Raw genomic sequence first — 18,120 nt, 5'->3', positions numbered from 1 at the left:
GCGAGCGTTAAAGCTCGCTCGGAGGAGGTGGAGCTCGTGCTGGGTGGGGGATTTCCACATGTGATTGACGCCTCGACTGTGTCTACAGGGAATTTATCCAGGACTTTGGGGAAATTTCTCCACTTAATCAAGCAGGCGGCAGTATCAGTGCTGTTAATGCTAAAAACCCTTTCTTCCCCCCTGATTTAAAACATTCCAAAATCCAGTTATGCCTGATCTGAGCTGCTTTAAATATAGTTATATATAGTGCGCTTCCAAACCTCTCCTGCAAACAATTTTTTTTGTGCTGCATAATGCTAACACTACAATAGTTTTGCATCATAACAAATAAAAATAAATGTTATCACAAAGAGGGAAAATGACCTATTCGTGCTGGAAGGCGTGCTTACTATATGTGCTGGGTAGATTATAAAAAAGAAGAGGAAGTACTATATGATGTACTATATGATGTACATATTCACCCAAACAAATAAATATTTATCAGTATTAAGGTTACTGGTCCCCAAACGGCAGTGTTTCCCTATACTTCTGTACGCGGGGAAACTCCGCTATGAGTTCCAGACTGTGTGTAACAGTGTGCTAAGAGTGGATTGTTTCTAAGGAAACACGGAAAACCTGTTTGCACAAGAAGGCATTGAGGCACAAGTATACACACCAGAGCAAACGCTTCAGAAGCATAACTACCATAGCAGCCGGAGCTATGCCTGGCAAGCAGAGCGGTTACGCCATATGAGTGATTTGCATTGGGTTTCAACGTAAAGCAGTGGGACATATCTACTCAACCAAAAACAATATCACTATGTTAAAAAAACGAGCAACAACTTTGCAGAATAATGCTGAAGTGATGTTTAAACAAATTGTAACATGAATTGCAACACACAATTTTTAGAATAGACTGAAAAATGCACTATAAGTGGCTCTGAAACTGTAGGTAATTGTCATGCACTTTTAAAAAAGGAAGTTCTGCCTCCTTTAATCTGATATGGCAAACTTTGTATGAAACATTTAGCAGTTACATGACCGAGTTGGCAAGGACATCCTAGCACATGAAGTCCTGGAACAGTAAGAACAGAAACTCTGGGCTGTGTTCCCCACCACGTTTACACCTATATGGTGGGGAAACAGTGGACTGACCAGTTTCTCAACTCTCTTCCTCTTTCCCCAACACAGAAAACTTCTCTCTCACACACACACATGCACACGCGCACACCCTTAACCATTCCCATGTTATTTGTTCTCAAAGCAGATAAAAGACTGTAAACATCCTTATATTAGAGTATTAGTGTAACAGCGTTGTGATTACATGCCATATGCCAGGTGAATTGCAGTGTGTTTAAGCTCACCTTGTAGTGTTTGCCTATTTGAGTGTATGTAATGTACTAACAGAGCTTAATCACAGCCTAGATGCATCCATCTTGTAAATCTATCCCATATAGTGTCATATATTGCCCTACAGTATCCTATAGTGTCCTGTAGTGCTACTGTGAATGTTTCATTGCAGTCTTTGATCACAGGCTTCATATATTGCTATTTTAAATGACATCATACATTATATAGATCAGGCTTATTTAACTCCTGTCTGAGACAGATTTCTGCTTCTTTAGTTTACTCCCTGCTCCAGTACACTTGATTCAGAACATTATCAGTATGAATCAAGTGTGATAGCAGAGTCCAGCCTCAATGCAAATACATGCAAATTGTACAATGGCCTGCAGTCAAGATGTTTGAAATTCCAACATGTCACAAGCATGACTGTATTAGTCATTTTGTTTAACTTTTTATTTTCATGTGTGATTAACAACTCAGCTGAGTCACGGTGAGCCAGGCCTTAGATGCTCAGGTGAGAGACAGGACACTCCCATCCTGGATTTCCCATATCTTACAGACACACACACACACACACACACACACACACACACACACACACACACACACACACACACACACACACACACACACACACACACACACACACACACACACACAGGTGTTCCTGGAACCCCTTAACAAGCTAATGTGAATGACTGTGAATGACTGGGCATTTTCACATGAAGTTAAATCTGACTTTAAATTACAAGCAGGAAAATGAGTATTTCTCGAACCTTTAGCTCGGTTCGCTGCAATCGTTTGACAGCTCTGTTGTCAGCGGTGGATCGTGAAAGCTGATTCGTGATCGCAGTGATCTGAACAGTCAGTGTCACGCTACTTTGCAGGTTTCAGTGAATTGTGTATGTTCCTGTGCACAGGGGACTCCTGAGACCAGGTCCACAGGTCGCGTGACTCACGTTGCCTGCAGTGAAGCGCGTGTGGAATGCAGGGCAAGCCTATAGATGAGTGGTGTTTCTTAAAGAACAGCTAAAGGTTACATTCCTTGGGCTTCCCTGCCTAGTTTTCACAAAATCATGAATATTTCTCTGTACATATAAAATATGTATTTAACTTAATTTTAACTAGAACAAGGGATTGAATGATTGTGTTGTGGTAAAATTATACAATTGTTGTATATTAGTCGTTGTATAGTATAGTAATTCACACATGCATAGTTGTTCCAGTAGTTCATGTGTATAGGCATCCAAAATCTGAAATTATTATTTTTTTCTTAGAATGTCCCCATTCCTATTGTATCAGCCAAAATTTTAACTGGCACAAAGTCGTATGTTATATGGCTAAACAGCTTTTTTCTCTTTGGATCAACTTCACCTACCTATGATGTTTTCTGCCGCTGATCAGCATTCAAGGAATGATATTGCCCTCTAGCGGTGGAAAATAAACACACACGCACACACACACCAGACCACACCTCGTGCCACTCCTGTCAGCTAAGAACAGGTAACTGAGGCTACAATTTGCACAGGTTCATCAGAATTGGACCATAGAAAATTAAAAAAAACATTGCCTGGTCTGATGAGTTTTAACTTCTGCTGTGATATTTGGATGGTAGGGTCAGAATGTGCTGTGAAGGAATAGCTAAGATTCTATGCAGATATGCAGGTCTCTGGTAGAGGAACTGAGCTAGACGGAAAAAGAAACCACCTTTAGAAGGGCAAGTGGGGAATTTATATATATATATATATATATATATATATATATATATATATACACACACACACACACACACACACACACACACACACACACACACTTGGACCTAGCACAAGTTTGTTTATTTTATTTTTTTTTACTATTTTCTACATTTAAAAAAACAGCAAAGGTATCAAACCTTATGTGATTATGCTGTGATAAACAAATATTGACTAACTTAGATTTTAGATTCTTCAAAGTAACTATCACTTTGATGGCAGCTTTGCACGTTCTTGGTGTTCTTAAAACCAGATTCACAAGGAAGCCTTCTATGATGCTTTTCCATCAGTTTTGAATATTCTCACATATGCAGAGTGTAAAGTTGAGCGGTAAGGAGGCGGACGCATGTGCTGAGAGGAGCGAGATTTAATAGGGGCAAATCCAAAATCAGAGTCATTAAGGCAGTCCAGGGTCACAGAGCCGAGACGGAGAGTACTGGAAAACATTACAAAACAAAAACATACGAAGGCTAACTAGGGAAGCAGGCTAGGAAACACGAAGGTTAAGATAAATACAAAGAAACAACCCTCAAACATTAATTCAAACCATGAAACAGCGAAACAAACAATGAGCAGCCACGACCAAGGCCCACAGCAGGGTTTAAATACATGAGCTAGAAACGAGGGACAGGTGTACCCAGTCAATGTGAGGACAAAACGAAACTATGGAACGGAACAAACACAAGACATGGAAAACGCGGAACATGGAAGGGACTGAGCGTGAAACAGAGCTCATGTAGGGTGAGGAACTAAAGTTCTAAAAGAAAACTCTGCTGCGGATGCAGCTAAAATTGTTCCTTTGTTTGTGTGTGTGTTTTGAAAAATTAATGCATATATAGGCTAACACCTTTCACAAATAATATTTGTCTTAAAAACAATCTTAAGCATGGTTCATCACATTAAAATGCCTTTATTACTATTAAAATCACACGTATGTGTGTGTGTGTGTGTGTGGGGGGGGGTGTTGCATATTTACTCTTATTAATGTTCTATGCTCTTTCTTTATTTCTTGTGAATTTCCCTGCCAAGATCAATAAAGTTCATCTTATACATATGTAAGTACGTTGATAGATAAAAGTAGACGAAAGGGTGACAGACATATAAACCGATACAGATAGATAGGCTGGTTTCATAGGCTGTATATAAGCCTTGCCAAACTGACATACACAAATAGTTTTTAATTTAAATATTTAAATAAACAGGAATTAATCCAAGATAGTTTCCTTCCCTTGAAAGCTGCACTTCACTGAATGCCCTGGGGATGGCGACAAAGTGAAACCTTTAAATGTAATAGCTTTTATTCTTCTAAAAATGTAACGTTTGGGCGACCTTTGTTTGGTGGTTAGGCTACATGAAAGTTTTAAGTGTACTGCAGAGTTATACTAGTGGCACGGACATTAATCAATAAATTATAATATGGAAAACTCTTTAATCCGATATATAGGCTATCGTAATTTTTAAAGTTACAGGTTACAAACAGGTAATGTATGGGCCCACTGGTTTTATAGCAATACACCTGTTAGTTCGGAATATGAGCCCTAGTTTAAAAGGTTTAAAAATGAATTAAGGAACAATCTGTCCAAGCAGGAGATGCCAAACTCTGGGAAAGAGCGCTGCTGGAGCTGTCCACCTCCCGCGGTGCTGAATTACCGAAGTCGGAGGAGCCAAACCATGAATCCAACCCCACACTTAATCATCATATAATGTTTAATCAACTCAGGCCCCCAATGGCGAATACACAGACAGACGCGAATATAGAAGATAATTGAATTATTATTCTATCTGATATTTCTACGAATTCCTATGACTCAGCAGACATATACAGACGACAGATTTAATAAGGAGACTAACAGCGTGTACATGGGATTTGAAGAGGAACTGCTAAAAGAAAGAAAATTATAATCACGAGTCATTTATTCAGTTGTTGCTGTGTTGACTAAATTTTCATGACAGTAGTGTTATTGATTTTGATGATAATTAAAACATTAGGCATAGCAACCAAAATAACAGAAACCTTCAACGGAAAATACATTGTGTGTTCATATTAGTTAATTCTCATCCTCATATGCCGGTCACATGAATGTCCTGCGACGCTTCCCAAACTACGAACCAAAGCGGATAATTGAATGCTAAACGGTGCCCCTCTCCACCTCTATCCGTGGAATAAAGGCGCGAAGCGACTCTGATCTCTTATCAGCATCCCCAGATTCGTCATCGCGCACTCCTGGCAGGTTATCGCTACGTTGGCGTGACCCCCAGCTCTCATATCTGTGCCTTGATTAGAACCTTCTGCCATGAGATCGGGACTGCTCTCACATGGGAAAAGAGGTAAACGATTTTCCCATCGCTGGAGCTGGTATTAAAATGCACATTTAACGGACACGTGTTTGGTTGTGAGTATCTACAACCTGTGAGGTCTTGTTTTGAGCACAGTCAGGCACACTCGCGTACATTTTAAGGATCAAATAAATTTTTTTTTGCCATGTATTAAAGTCGTTGTTAAGGTTTCCTTACGCTAGTTTTTTTTTTTTTTATTAATTATTTTATTTATTTTATTTTTTTTTACAAATTGAGATTAAAAAATATCAGAAGAAATCTGCCCTTCCCATGGGCCTATATCCTCCAGGCCTAAATGGAGCTGCAAAGTCGCTCACAGCGTGCAAAGCTTGTACGGTTGAAGCTCCGCTCGATTTCTTGCAACAGAGTTCTCATGGGAAAGATTTTAAAATGACAAAACAGCACTATGTTCGTAGATGAGGGAGAAGCCATACGCTTCACGATGAATTCACGGTCTCTTTGGAGGCGCTAGAAAAACAAACATGTCCCAGAAACTTCATGTATTAAAGCGTTTTTTAATAGTGATATCACAGAAGTCTCTTGCCATTGCGAGCAAGGCTTGTATTAAAGTAATTTCAATTTATAACGTCAAGCCTTACTACATTAGCGATTAAGTTTATGATAAACAAAGATTAAAGTGCGAATTCACGACGCTTATTCATAAATAAAACGGAATAAAACAGGAATGAACGGAATAATTATAAAAAGCCATTGCACGTACGCTTGATGTAGCCTTATAGGCTATTGATATTTGTTTCACTACTGATGTACAGAAAACATTTGAAATATACGTTTGTCATAGAGTTGAATCAGTCAGGGAGGAAAAGAAAAAGAATATTCAATTTGCTATTAGGCCTACAGGAATTCAATTATGGTCAAAGATATACATCAAAAAAGTAGACACGAAATGTCTGAATACAGTGTGAGTGGCACTGATGGGGGCAATATAAGGACCTCTACTCCTCAGAGACCTGATCATAAATATTCGGATGTGAGAAAACGCAATCTGGTGTCCATTAGCAATGAATCTGTAACTGGATATCCTCATTAACGGTAGCCACGCCCTCTTTGCTGTCAACGCTGATTGGGCAAAGCTTTGGCACTGACAGTGACTTCATAAAAAAAAAAAAAACTACTAAAGGCGTCCCAAAAGGATAAAAAAACAAACCACACACTGATGTGACAGTGTCCTGCAAATCTCCATCCAAGCTCTTCTCCTTCGGTCTTTTGCTGAAGGTGCCCGAAAGTGGACTTTCGTTGAAGACAAGAAGATGCCACGAGGATTTTTGGTAAAAAGGAGCAATAAACGCACCTCGGCGGCATCGTACAGAATACGGGATGAGGACAAGGAGTTGCTTAAAGCGGACCTACCGATACAAACTACAGACGGACCGACCAGGATGTTAGTTGAATACCCATATATGACAGCGGCTAACCCCATCGGAGAACCGTGGAAAAGCTCACCTGTAACAAGCGACCACGCAGGGCTGCGTGAAGACTCCGCGGACGTAGAGAGCGGGGCGAATGTCGCGGATTACGCAGAAAATTATGTAAGCAATCCAGAATTTATCAGATCCCCGTGCAGCGGTAATGACTCCTACAGTCCCACAAAGCCAGTCATCGTAGAGTTGAAGCAGTCCTTTTTTGATAGGTGCCTGAGTTCACCGGCAAGAGCAGAGTCGTTCCCTCTGAGTACGCCCGTGTCTTCCATTGAGCGGCTCCTCATGAGCCACGGGGAGCTGAAGTTTGACTCGCCCCTGCACCCTTACCCCCCATTTCAACAGAGTACAAAACGATCTTGTATAGAGTCAGACCGCAAGACCAAGCCACCAGCCAAAAAGCCCAAAGTTATTAGGAAACTTAACTTTGAAGACGAAGTCACTACTTCACCTGTCCTTGGGCTAAAGATAAAGAAAGAAAGCCCTGAACCAAAAGTGGCACCAACGTCGTCTGGGAGAAAGAAGCCACTGGGTGAGTTTATCTGTCAGCTCTGTAAAGAGGAGTACCCAGACCCCTTCTCTTTGGCACAGCACAAGTGCTCCAGGATTGTCCGCGTCGAGTACCGCTGTCCCGAGTGCGACAAAGTCTTCAGTTGTCCCGCAAATCTGGCGTCGCACCGCAGATGGCACAAACCTCGCAACATTACCAACGAGCCTCTGAGTGGTAAAGCGCCGCAGCACGGTGACAGTCTGCACGACAAGTCGTCGGTCGAAGGGAAGGAGAACTCGAGTAAGGCTCGAGTTAACGGTCAGCACCTCGTCACCCTGGATAGCGCCCAGTGCCTCCGGCCAACGGAAAGCACGCACGGAGAAGACCACCTTCGCAGAGGGTCACAGGAGGGTCCGCCGTCGCTGGATCAGCCGTATGCGTCTACAGAGAAATGTTATGAGCTGCACAGGACCTCGAATGACAACGCGCGGCTGTTTGAACGCTGCCCCGAGGCGAACGACTCCTCTCCCGCTGGATATCTGTCCTCTCCCGGCGGAGCGGAGGACGTGTACGGGTGCCACTACTGCGGCAAAAAGTTCAGAAGACAGGCATACTTGAGGAAACACCTCGCCGCACACGAAACCATAAAGGCTGTCCCGTATAACCACATAGAGAGCGGACAAATCACTTTTCCCTGCCATCTGTGCGGCGCGCATTTCCCCTCGGGGGAGATTCGTGATAAACATAAACTCTGGCACGCAGTAAGAGACGACATATTTGTGGGACCGGGGAAAACAGCGAGTGCATTAATGATACCAGACCTTAATCCGGGAGACCAGCAGGTATTTTCGTGTAAACACTGTCCGTCGACCTTTTTCAGCTCACCGGGTTTGACAAGGCATATCAACAAGTCTCACCCCACGGAGACGCGGCAGGTCATGTTGCTTCAAATGGCGGTCAGGCCGGGATGCTGATGCTTACGTTACCGAGCAACGGACCTGACAAACAGCCGACACTTATAGCCATGTTCATGGATTATGTGATAGTACAGAATAAGACGTGTTTAAGTGACTGTATCGACCCCAGCATGTGATTTTGTTTTAAATTCAGCCAATATGTTGTAGCCAATATTTTCTTCTTTATCCGCAAAGCTGATTAGATGAAGCGTCGTTAGCTTCGAGGTTATTGCAATGTCTGGTTTAATAATACCTAGATTATTTTGTTAGGAATAACCAATAGTTCATAATGCCTAACAAAAATATTTCGCAATTTGATACATTTCATAAAAATATCAAATATTTTGTGTCTGTAAATGAATGTAGCTCCCACAGAAATGTGTCATTAGACGCGCATCTTTTTAGGTCATATATGGTCGTGATCACCCTGTAGACTATAAGCTATTGGAAAAAAAAAGTAAGATTAAACAGAAAATGCCTAGAATTCATACAACAATGAGACGCCTATATGTATTGATATATCGTGTAATATTTATATTTTCATATGTAATCAAGACATTTCCAGCTGTCGTGGAAAAATCAAATGCAAAGCTCAATAAAGCTAATTCCCACTAATGGCTTTCAAATATACACTTATTTGACAATGTCCAGACAGTCCATAGCCAAATAACAGCTTAATGCACAGGGCCTGCCGATGGTCTCCTTTCAGAACCAACTCCTGTCGTTTGCGTGATAACATTTATCAGAAGCAATTATTATTTAAGGAGACTAAAGTGGAAGACACCCAGAGAACGCAGTCACGAAGTTGATGCGCAGTACAGATACCGTATATAGATTATACATTAAACATCACAATCAGAAGAACAGACAGCTATATGTGGTAAGAATATTTTTATTTTCTTGTTTAATTGCATGTCCACTCTTCTCCTTTGATATTCATTACAAATGTATATTACGGTATGACAATATTATAGGTTTGTGTACATACATGTGTGTTCTGTAGGTGTCATAACACATGCAGTTAGCACTGGCATCATGCAGCATTTGATCAGTAGAAACACACTAAATGTCTTGGTAAATGTTTCTGCATTCACTTTACAATATGTTCAGATTTCAGTTACTTGTGTGCAGGGTGTAGCTACAGATATATTCTGATGAACCTCTAGGGACGCATGACTGACATTCCACGAGCTTTTTCTGATAATGTTTTGAATTCTTCTGAAAACAAAAATGTAAAGTAATCCTGTAAGGTCTGGCTTCTGAAAAGTCATATTATATATATATATATATATATATATATATATATATATATATATATATATATATATATATATATATATATATATATAATATAATATAATATACATACATACATACATACATACATACATACACACACACACACACACACACACACACACACACACACACACACACACACACACACAACTCTGCAAAAGCAATTTGACCCTAACAAATGTCTCCAAACACAACAGTTTTAGTTTATGGTCTCTCACACAGCCGTTTACAAACATTCTTGTCTTGAGAGAGAGAGCAAAAACCTACAATAAAAAAGAAAAAAAAAACCAAAAAAAACCTACACACAAAACAAGCAAAAAAGTAGTAAAAAGATGATAAATAGAAATGCTTCCTGTGCTTCCCCTAAGCACCGTACTCTCAAGGCGGAGTTCCTGTGCTTGTTCAGCTTATATCCAGCCATAACCTTTCATCGCATTGCCCATTGCGTGATGACTCTCCAAAGCCGTCCTGCTGAGCCTTCGTGTCTGAGGAACTCGCAAGATGTTTGCAGGATGTTCTGCGCAGCCGGGCATCCTTGGCCGTGGCAGCCCACTGTCTGCTACGTTTCACAAGCTCAAATACTGCAGAAGTGTCTGTGGTGCTTGGCACTCTTCAGTGGGAGCCTGGGGCCGAAAGGGATGGCGTGAGAGCGCTGAAGTTGGCCTGACCTGGGCTCGCGTGCTCATGGTTGCTCAACGTGGCTTGAGGTCCATTTAAAACGTACATTTTGTTCCGTTTTGGGTTTTTTGGCTGGTTTAAATACTGTTAAATATGTACACAGACCATATACTGTTCATACACTATACACACATTAAATATGTATATATTTAATAATAATAATGTGTGTGTGTGTGTGTGTGTATGTATATATATATATATATATATATATATATATATATATGTATATATGTATATATGTATATATATATGTATATATATATATATATATATATATATATATATATATATATATATATATATCGAAAACGGTGGTTCTGTATAACAGAAGATAACGAAAAGATCAACGACATTCTAATAAGGTGAAAACAATTGATTTTACGATCAAGTGTGACCCATCTATCTTTATATCTATCTTTATATATATATATATATATCTATCTTTATATATATATATATATATATCTTTATATATATATATATATATATATATATATATATATATATATATATATATATAAATAAATATATTACACACACAAAGAAATAAAGGAGAACAGTAGTGTTGTGTGTCAAAATGCAGTAAAAACATCAGTTTCACTTAGTGTAATAAAAAAGAAAATAAAGAAAGAAAAACAATGTAACAGCAGGAAGTGGTTCAGTTTTACCACACATCTACATCACAATCAGGACTCATGTGGCCATCTGACAAAGAAAACCTCTCATCTGTACAGGTATAAAACACATTATCGATTATGCACCAGAAATCAGTATCAGTAAGTCTGTGGATCACCGTACGACCACTGGCACTTCCAGTGGGAGGAGATATTACCCTGCTCTGTGACAACACCAGAGTAACCACATAACCTCAGCAAAACAACGGCCACATTAGCGGACATCAAAAATACACATCTGCCATCTTTTCATGTAACTCGTACTGGTACACATAGAAGTCCTTTCAGAAAACTGTTTCCTCAGCGATCCCTGGCTCTCCGGTTAAGTTTTGAAAGGGAGGAGTCAGACTATACTGGGAGTGTGGTTGGTGCGAGGACAGCGGCTGTGGGCATGGTCCTGACAGCGTGATGGGGCTCTCTGAAGGGACGGCGAGCGATGTGGCGCGTCTTGCAGGAGCCTGCCGGCGCACGCGAGTGTGTATGTGGGTGTGTGTGCGCGGCGTGGTGGAGGACGGGGTCAGGTCTTGCGCGTGAGTGTGTGGGCGTGCGTGCGGCGTGGTGGAGGGTGGGGTCAGGTCTTGTTGGCCGACCCGGAGGATCGTCGAAGCTTCATGGACACGCGGCTCTTGCTAGCACGCGGCGACATTGGCGAGGCTAAGTCACTCACGTCTACCGCTGCCACGGGGGTTTCGGGCGGCTGGCTCTCGAGGCATGGGCCTGTGGGGGAGAGGGTGTTGGAAGAGGAGACAGCACAGCCATCAGCCCCCTGCCTACCCACTGCAGGCCTTTATAAAACACTGAGCCCCGGATGGCCTCAAGCCCCGCCTACACCCCGTGGGCTGCAGGGTCACCCTCACCCCACCAGGGCCACGCATTTATCAGACTGCAAAGCATTAACTAGTGTGTTATGTCAGTGGGATGGGAAGGTAGCAATAATTCATATAAAAGTTAAATTCAGGTGATTAAACACGCAATCATCTGTCTTTGGGTGCTCGGAATACAAGTCATGAATGCCATTCCATATTTATGTGGAAAGAGTAAATGCCTCCGGCATTGTCACAGTGACACATTTTCAGTTTTATAGCTTGACAACATCACAGTACTTGATAACTTCACAGGCAAAGTAATGGCAGAAAAAAGAACACCACTGTGACATGTCATGTCATACAAAATTATATCATGTTACCAATTGTGCCATCGTACAGTGAAATAACTGTGAAGGCACCTGTTCCTCTGAGGAGTGAGAGTGGTTAATGCAGAGAGAGAATCGAGGGTGAATTTCACAGAACGAATCAGAGGGGAGGTTGCGTCTAATCAAAGCTGAGATTTGACACCTCGTCTCCGAGGGGTGGGTGGGTGGGTGGGGTGGTAGTTAGAACAGCGCAACACAAACTACACAGCGCTGGGCCAGGGGGTGAGGGTGGGGTATGCTAGGGGATTTTGTTTTTAATTTAGCTTAGCATTCAAAGCTAGTGTGAAAGCCTTTATGTTTCAGGCCTCTGCTCTTTAGCTTAATGAACTCTAAGTTTTCTAATGGAGGCTTGGGGAGGAGGACCAAAATCGCACCATTTCTCTCTCAGACGGATGAACGGAAAGCAGTGAGAAAGAACAGGGAGGAAAGAATGATCGGGGCGTGCAACAGGAGGAGCCAGAGAGAAAGGAGAGAGGGCAGAGAAAGAAAGAGTGATAGAGAAAAGGTTCAAACAAGCATGCAGAGGGAAGTGAATGAAGAGGAAGCGCAGGAGAAAGACTTATGGCAGGAGAAATGTGAAGAGAGGAGAGATCGGAGAAGAGAGACAGGAAAGGAGAGACCAGAATTGACAGGAAGAGAGACAGAAGGAAAGATAGGAGAGGAGAGAAAAGGTATGAGCAGACTGTAGAGAAAGAGCAGCAGGTGCAGACATACCAAATCACACACACACACACACACACCACACCACACCACACCACACACACACACACACACACACACACACACACACACGCGCGCGCATGTACATATGTGCGTGCGCACACACACAATCACAAAGCAGTAAGAAAAAACAATACCTCATTACTTTCCGTACATCTACTTTGCATTGGTAATATCTTTCTTTCAGGGTGGAGAGCACTGATTTAGAACAGCATGATTTTATATGTTATAGATTCTGCAGGTTCTACATTATAGATCAATGGTAAAGACTTTAGTACAAGGAAAATCATAATGCAACTATTAAAAATTAAGTGCAGCTTGACCCCATTTTGGAAAAAAGGTCAGCTTCAATTCTACTCCTGTAATAGTGCAGTTGTAAAAATGCATACAGGCATACACAGATAGCAGATGAAGGAACAAACTGTGGATAATGTAATTATAGACCATGCAAAAAGTTCGGAAAGAAATTAGATAAGGAAATATGTAATAGTAAAAAAAAAAAAAAAAAAAAAAAAAAAAAGGTGAGTGTGTGCACCAGGTTAGTGTTAGGGCTGTGATGTAATGTGCATGCTCGACTGAACAGTCCACTCGTCGGTGAACGGAGAACACGAATGATTAGCTTGTGTGAGGCGGAAGAGACTTGAGTCAGTGAGGGGGTGGGGGTGGGGAGGAGAGGTTGGGTCAGTGGGGGGTGGGGAGGAGAGGTTGGGTCAGTGGGGGGTAGGGAGGAGAGGTTGGGTCAGTGGGGGGTGGGGAGGAGAGGTTGGGTCAGTGGGGGGTGGGGAGGAGAGGTTGGGTCAGTGGGGGGTGGGGAGGAGAGGTTGAGTCAGTAGGGGGTGGGGAGGAGAGGTTGAGTCAGTAGGGGGTGGGGAGAAGGCACTCATAACCTGGTTCCAAGCAAAACAAACCCATTAACAGACAGCCTCAACCACCAGAGGCGTCCAGGAGTCTTACCTTTACATATACACAAGGGAAAGATTATCATCTAAAGGGGGGAACAAAAACAAAGAAAAATGGGAACAAAAAAGAAAAGAAGAAACAAAAACAGACAAACAAACAAACAAACAAAAAGAATCATGATCATTTGGGGTTAGGAAGTGACAGGAGCCCATAGAGGCTTGTTAACACGTGAGCGAGAGTGCACTCAGGGCCTGAGAAATGGCTCCACAGGGAGGGGGCGGAGCTTCACCCATGCCAGGGCCCGCCCCTGCTCCTGCAGCAGCGCTGCACTGCACACAGGCTTCTCCAGCGAGACAGCCGTGAGACAGCCGCGAGACAGCACGGGTTCAACAGTATGGTCAACAACATAAAGGGTTGCTGATTAAGTACTGCTGGGTGGTGCAGGGACACTGCAGGAACAGAATCAGGACCAAGACTCAGGTCATTTTTCAGGTCCAAAGCAAAGGGTTCGTTTGGCTGACTGAACAATAAACAAGTCCATGTTGAACACAGGCATGCATTCGTTCTACAAATGACAGGCTCACAGAGGAGCCAACGGTCTGAAGCAGTTATGTCCTTCACTTTCTATTCTAAGTGCAGCGTTGAAAAACAAAAGGTTGGTTAATGGGAGTCCAGTTAAACGTCCCAAAAAACTTGCTCAGCTGTCTGTCAGTCTGCTATCCTCTGCATGGGTACGCTGCTGACAGAGCAGAAGGATCTCGATATGTTCAGATGAGGCAGGCCTGTCTGTGATGCTAGCGGCACGAACGACTCTTTTCACTCTGTGTGTGTGTGTGTGTGTGTGTGTGTGTGTGTGTGTGTGTGTGTGTGTGTGTGTGTGTGTGTGTGTGTGTGGGCGCAGCTGGGTGGAGAGGACCTGCGTGCAGCAGAGCCGAGACCAAACCCAGGAGTGCGGAAGAAGAGGTGAGGTGTAAACCCCAACACTGCTCAGCCCTCACTCACTACACCAGCCGAATGCTCTGTGTGTGTGTGTGTGTGTGTGTGTGTGTGTGTGTGTGTGTGTGTGTGTGTGTGTGTGTGTGTGTGTGAGCTCAGCTGCAGACTCTGATGTGGCCCTATGGGCTCTCATGGCAGTGGTGAAGTATGATGTGTTAACGTGATGATTTCGCGCCTCAAACAGCACGGCTTTGAGGACGAGCTCAGAATGAGGTGCTCAGTGTAACAAGTGGTGGAATACAGAGAAAGCAGAGGTGCAGGTGGATGGTGATTGGCTGAGAGGTGGGACTGGCCGTACCTGTTTCAGAGGTAAGGTGGTGAAAGGGGGCGGGGCAGAACACACGGGCAGCGTAGTCCTCAAAGGTGCTGGGCTCCAGGTGGTGCTGGACGATCGTCTCCAAATAACGCGCCCGCTCCTCGTAGCTGGATGCAACGGTCAAGGAGTATCACACCAGAATGAATGGAGCACAACAAGAGCATTCTAACGCACACATACATAAACAGTACAGTAAAAGAGACCCAGTTAACACATCCAGACATCCAGCAGAACAATAAAAGCAAAAATCAAAAACAAACAAAAACACAACATGCCCATCTAGTGTGCTTCTAAGTGATCTTCCTAAAAGAAATATTTAGTGAGAACCAGGGGAACATGAGCACAACCTCAACAGAGCCATACTGATGGTACAGACGCAGAGAAACACATACACGCACATTCTGAAACACTACAACGGCCATTTGAGGGTACAGACGCAAAGAAACACACACACGCACATTCTGAAAGACTCCCAACAAGCATCCTGGGCTAACAGAGAGGAAGCACACAATCTGTCCATAAAACCTGAACTGTATTATGAGTCTGTCATTCTTTATGTAGGGTGACACTGAGTAAGAATGGGCATCTTTCTGTCCATGTTATTCAGTTAAGAAAAATGATGATATTGAGTAAATGGAGTGGATTGGATTAAGCTGCAGTATATGGGCTTAAAAACGAGGGAATTCTGTTAATGGGCGAGATCTGATTATGCTGGGTTCAATGGCATATGGGCTTCTGTGCATTCATAAGTCAGCAAGCAGACAGTAGCAGGCTTTGGGTAACAAGGGACACTGTGTCACCAGAGACCAACCTGATGGACGGGGGGGTGAGAGAGCGAGATTGAAACATTCTCTTTCTCTAAGATACTGCAAAGAGCAGGAGTGAGTGAGAGCTGATTGAATGGAGATATGGAGGATGCCAATAGGAGGAGAGGAGCTAGGAGAGGAAGACGGGGTCTAGGGAGGAGGAGGAGGAGGGGCTAGGAGAGGAAGACGGGGTCTAGGGAGGAGGAGGAGGGGTGGGGCGGGAAGCAACAGCAGAATCTGATTCCCCTGCTGGGGTTGCAGAGGATAGGGGAGTATTTTGGGATCTGGTGCCCACACGGGGCCAGGAGCCCAGGCAGACGTGTGAGTGTCTTCTATGGGGGGGTCACACCCTCATGCCAAGCTGTCGTTTGCCTTTTCCTGTTTCCAGCAGGCCGACTTCCTGCTGGAGGCTGGGAGGAGTGAGAGCGCGGCTGAGAGGGGCGGAGGGGGCGAGAGGTCCCGCAGAGTAGCAGCACAGACACACACACACAGATGCGCGCGCACACACACACACACACACACACACACACACACACACACACACACACACACACACACACACACACACGTCAAACACCACAGCTTCACTCATAACCAACATGTGCAGTGTGCTGCAGTGCTGAGAGGTGGTCCTGACAGACTCTGCATGGCAGTGGAACTGGGACACCGATCACTGAATTACTGCTAGAAAGTCAGTCACTCACACACACATAGACAGATGCAGACACAGACACACACAGACTCGAGCTAAAGGACAGAGATGCATAGATTTCGACAGATATTGACCGTCATATTGAGAGAGAGAGAGAGAGAGAGAGAGAGAGAGAGAGGACAGAAAGAGAGAAAATGCGCGCACACACACACACACACACACACACACTCAAACAGGCCATGGTCTGTGGGCTCTGAAAAGACGATGGTCAGCCTGGGTCAACTGTACTTTGCTCTCCAATCAGAGGGGAGAGACAGAAGGACAGAGTGAGAGGAGCGAGAGACACAGACGACCAGAAACGGACTCCACCGCTGTGTTCTTTAATGGCCTTCTCGCGAGCTTACTGAGTGGGCACCACCCCAACCCCGAGATGAGCCTCTAATGCCACCCTGTCACCAAGACAACAAACCCTCTGAGCTGTTGACTCCAGCTTCTCTTTATGTGCCGCAGAGAGTGAGGGGAAGAGAAAAACAAATTTTTTTTTTAATTTATTTATTTTTTGCATCACACGTCCCTCCAAATATCCCCAGCCGAGCATATACTGTAATTGAAATTTTTTTTGATGGGTGGTGTTTTTTATGACTGCTTGTTAAAAGAAGAAAAGTCCTTTTAAGAGAGTGCGCGGCTGGTGTGCTCCGCTCCTCTCCTGCTCGGAGCTCAGCGAGGACAGAGGTGGATGAAAAGCAGCCCCTTTTGTGCATTACCAGAAACTCATTTTCCCTGCGGATGAAAGGCAGTACGTGTGTGTGTGTGTGTGTGTGTGTGTGTGTGTGTGTGCGCACACGCGTGCGCGTGCGGGGGGGGGAGAATGCTCCTGGCCTCGTACCCCCTCCTACCGAGCTTTTCATTGTCGCCGCGCTCGACTCCCGGGTTCGGGGAGGAAAGAGAGAAATTGCCAGTGAAGAGACAGCAAAAGCGAGCTTGTTAGCACATTAGGAGTGAAGGGACCATGGTGCGCTCCAGTGCCAAGCCCCGTCAGCGTGTTAATTCAGCACTCCGAACATGCTGGTGCTCATAGTCTCCAAATTGATCACTCCTGCTCCCCCCCCGCACCTCTATTTCTCTCTCTGCCACTCCCGCAACATCTCTCTTTGAGCTCGTTCCAGGGGTAGGACAGATGTGGAGGGGGTGGATGAAGATGAAGAGAGAGAGTCAGGGAGAGGGAGAGATATCAGGGAGTCAGGGAGAGGGAGAGTTGCCTGAGAGATATCACAGCCTCAGCCACCAGCAGCTCTCCACATAAGATACCCTGACCTCTGACCTACACCTACACAAAATGCAATCCTAACACAACAAATACAGACCTCACCGCAAAGACCGTCTTCACTGCGACTTCTCGATTACACACTCCAGGAACAGATGATGCAGAATTGAGGGCCGAGGGCAGCCGATTATTTACATGGAATGCCAGTACGTGTACGACGAAACGCATCTGAGAAAAGTTCAGTATTTGGACATAAGAAAGCATATTAATCAAACCACTGGGAGTCTAGCGAGAGGGTGTAAGGAGCTGGGAGGAATGGGA

General features: G+C 43.9%; 2 protein-coding genes across 14 annotated transcripts in view; one reads left to right on the top strand and one right to left on the bottom strand.

Annotated features, from left to right (window-relative positions):
* The first annotated feature begins 6,029 nt into the window (after positions 1 to 6,029).
* On the top strand, positions 6,030 to 8,897 carry insm2 (insulinoma-associated 2). The gene has a single exon (XM_026999931.3). It carries the CDS (start codon positions 6,689 to 6,691, stop codon positions 8,318 to 8,320), a length of 1,632 nt encoding a protein of 543 aa, XP_026855732.2. The 5' UTR covers positions 6,030 to 6,688; the 3' UTR covers positions 8,321 to 8,897.
* A 1,991-nt stretch (positions 8,898 to 10,888) lies between these two features.
* The window catches only part of ralgapa1 (Ral GTPase activating protein catalytic subunit alpha 1), a 51,989-nt gene continuing 44,757 nt past the window's right edge, over positions 10,889 to 18,120 (bottom strand). For 10 of the 13 annotated variants that reach the window (XM_081721047.1, XM_081721051.1, XM_081721048.1 and 7 more), the window contains 2 exons: positions 15,060 to 15,184; positions 10,889 to 11,670 (listed from right to left, as the gene is read on the bottom strand). In XM_081721047.1, the coding sequence (XP_081577173.1) occupies positions 11,525 to 11,670; positions 15,060 to 15,184 (271 nt within the window). In that variant the 3' untranslated portion in view covers positions 10,889 to 11,524. Of the gene's footprint in view, positions 11,671 to 13,819; positions 13,851 to 15,059; positions 15,185 to 18,120 lie in introns of all 13 variants that reach the window. The other 3 variants (XM_081721049.1, XM_035532519.2, XM_035532522.2) reach the window with 1 other exon arrangement.

The sequence above is a fragment of the Electrophorus electricus genome, chromosome 10 (assembly GCF_041902795.1).
Source record: "Electrophorus electricus isolate QZ-2024a chromosome 10, ASM4190279v1, whole genome shotgun sequence".
In the NCBI taxonomy this organism is placed as follows: Eukaryota; Metazoa; Chordata; class Actinopteri; order Gymnotiformes; family Gymnotidae; genus Electrophorus; species Electrophorus electricus.
This window is presented reverse-complemented; position numbering and strand designations above follow the sequence as displayed.

Coding starts and splice junctions, on each gene's coding strand:
- insm2 (XM_026999931.3), top strand. CDS start 6,689: ATGCCACGAGGATTTTTGGTAAAAAGGAGCAATAAACGCACCTCGGCG.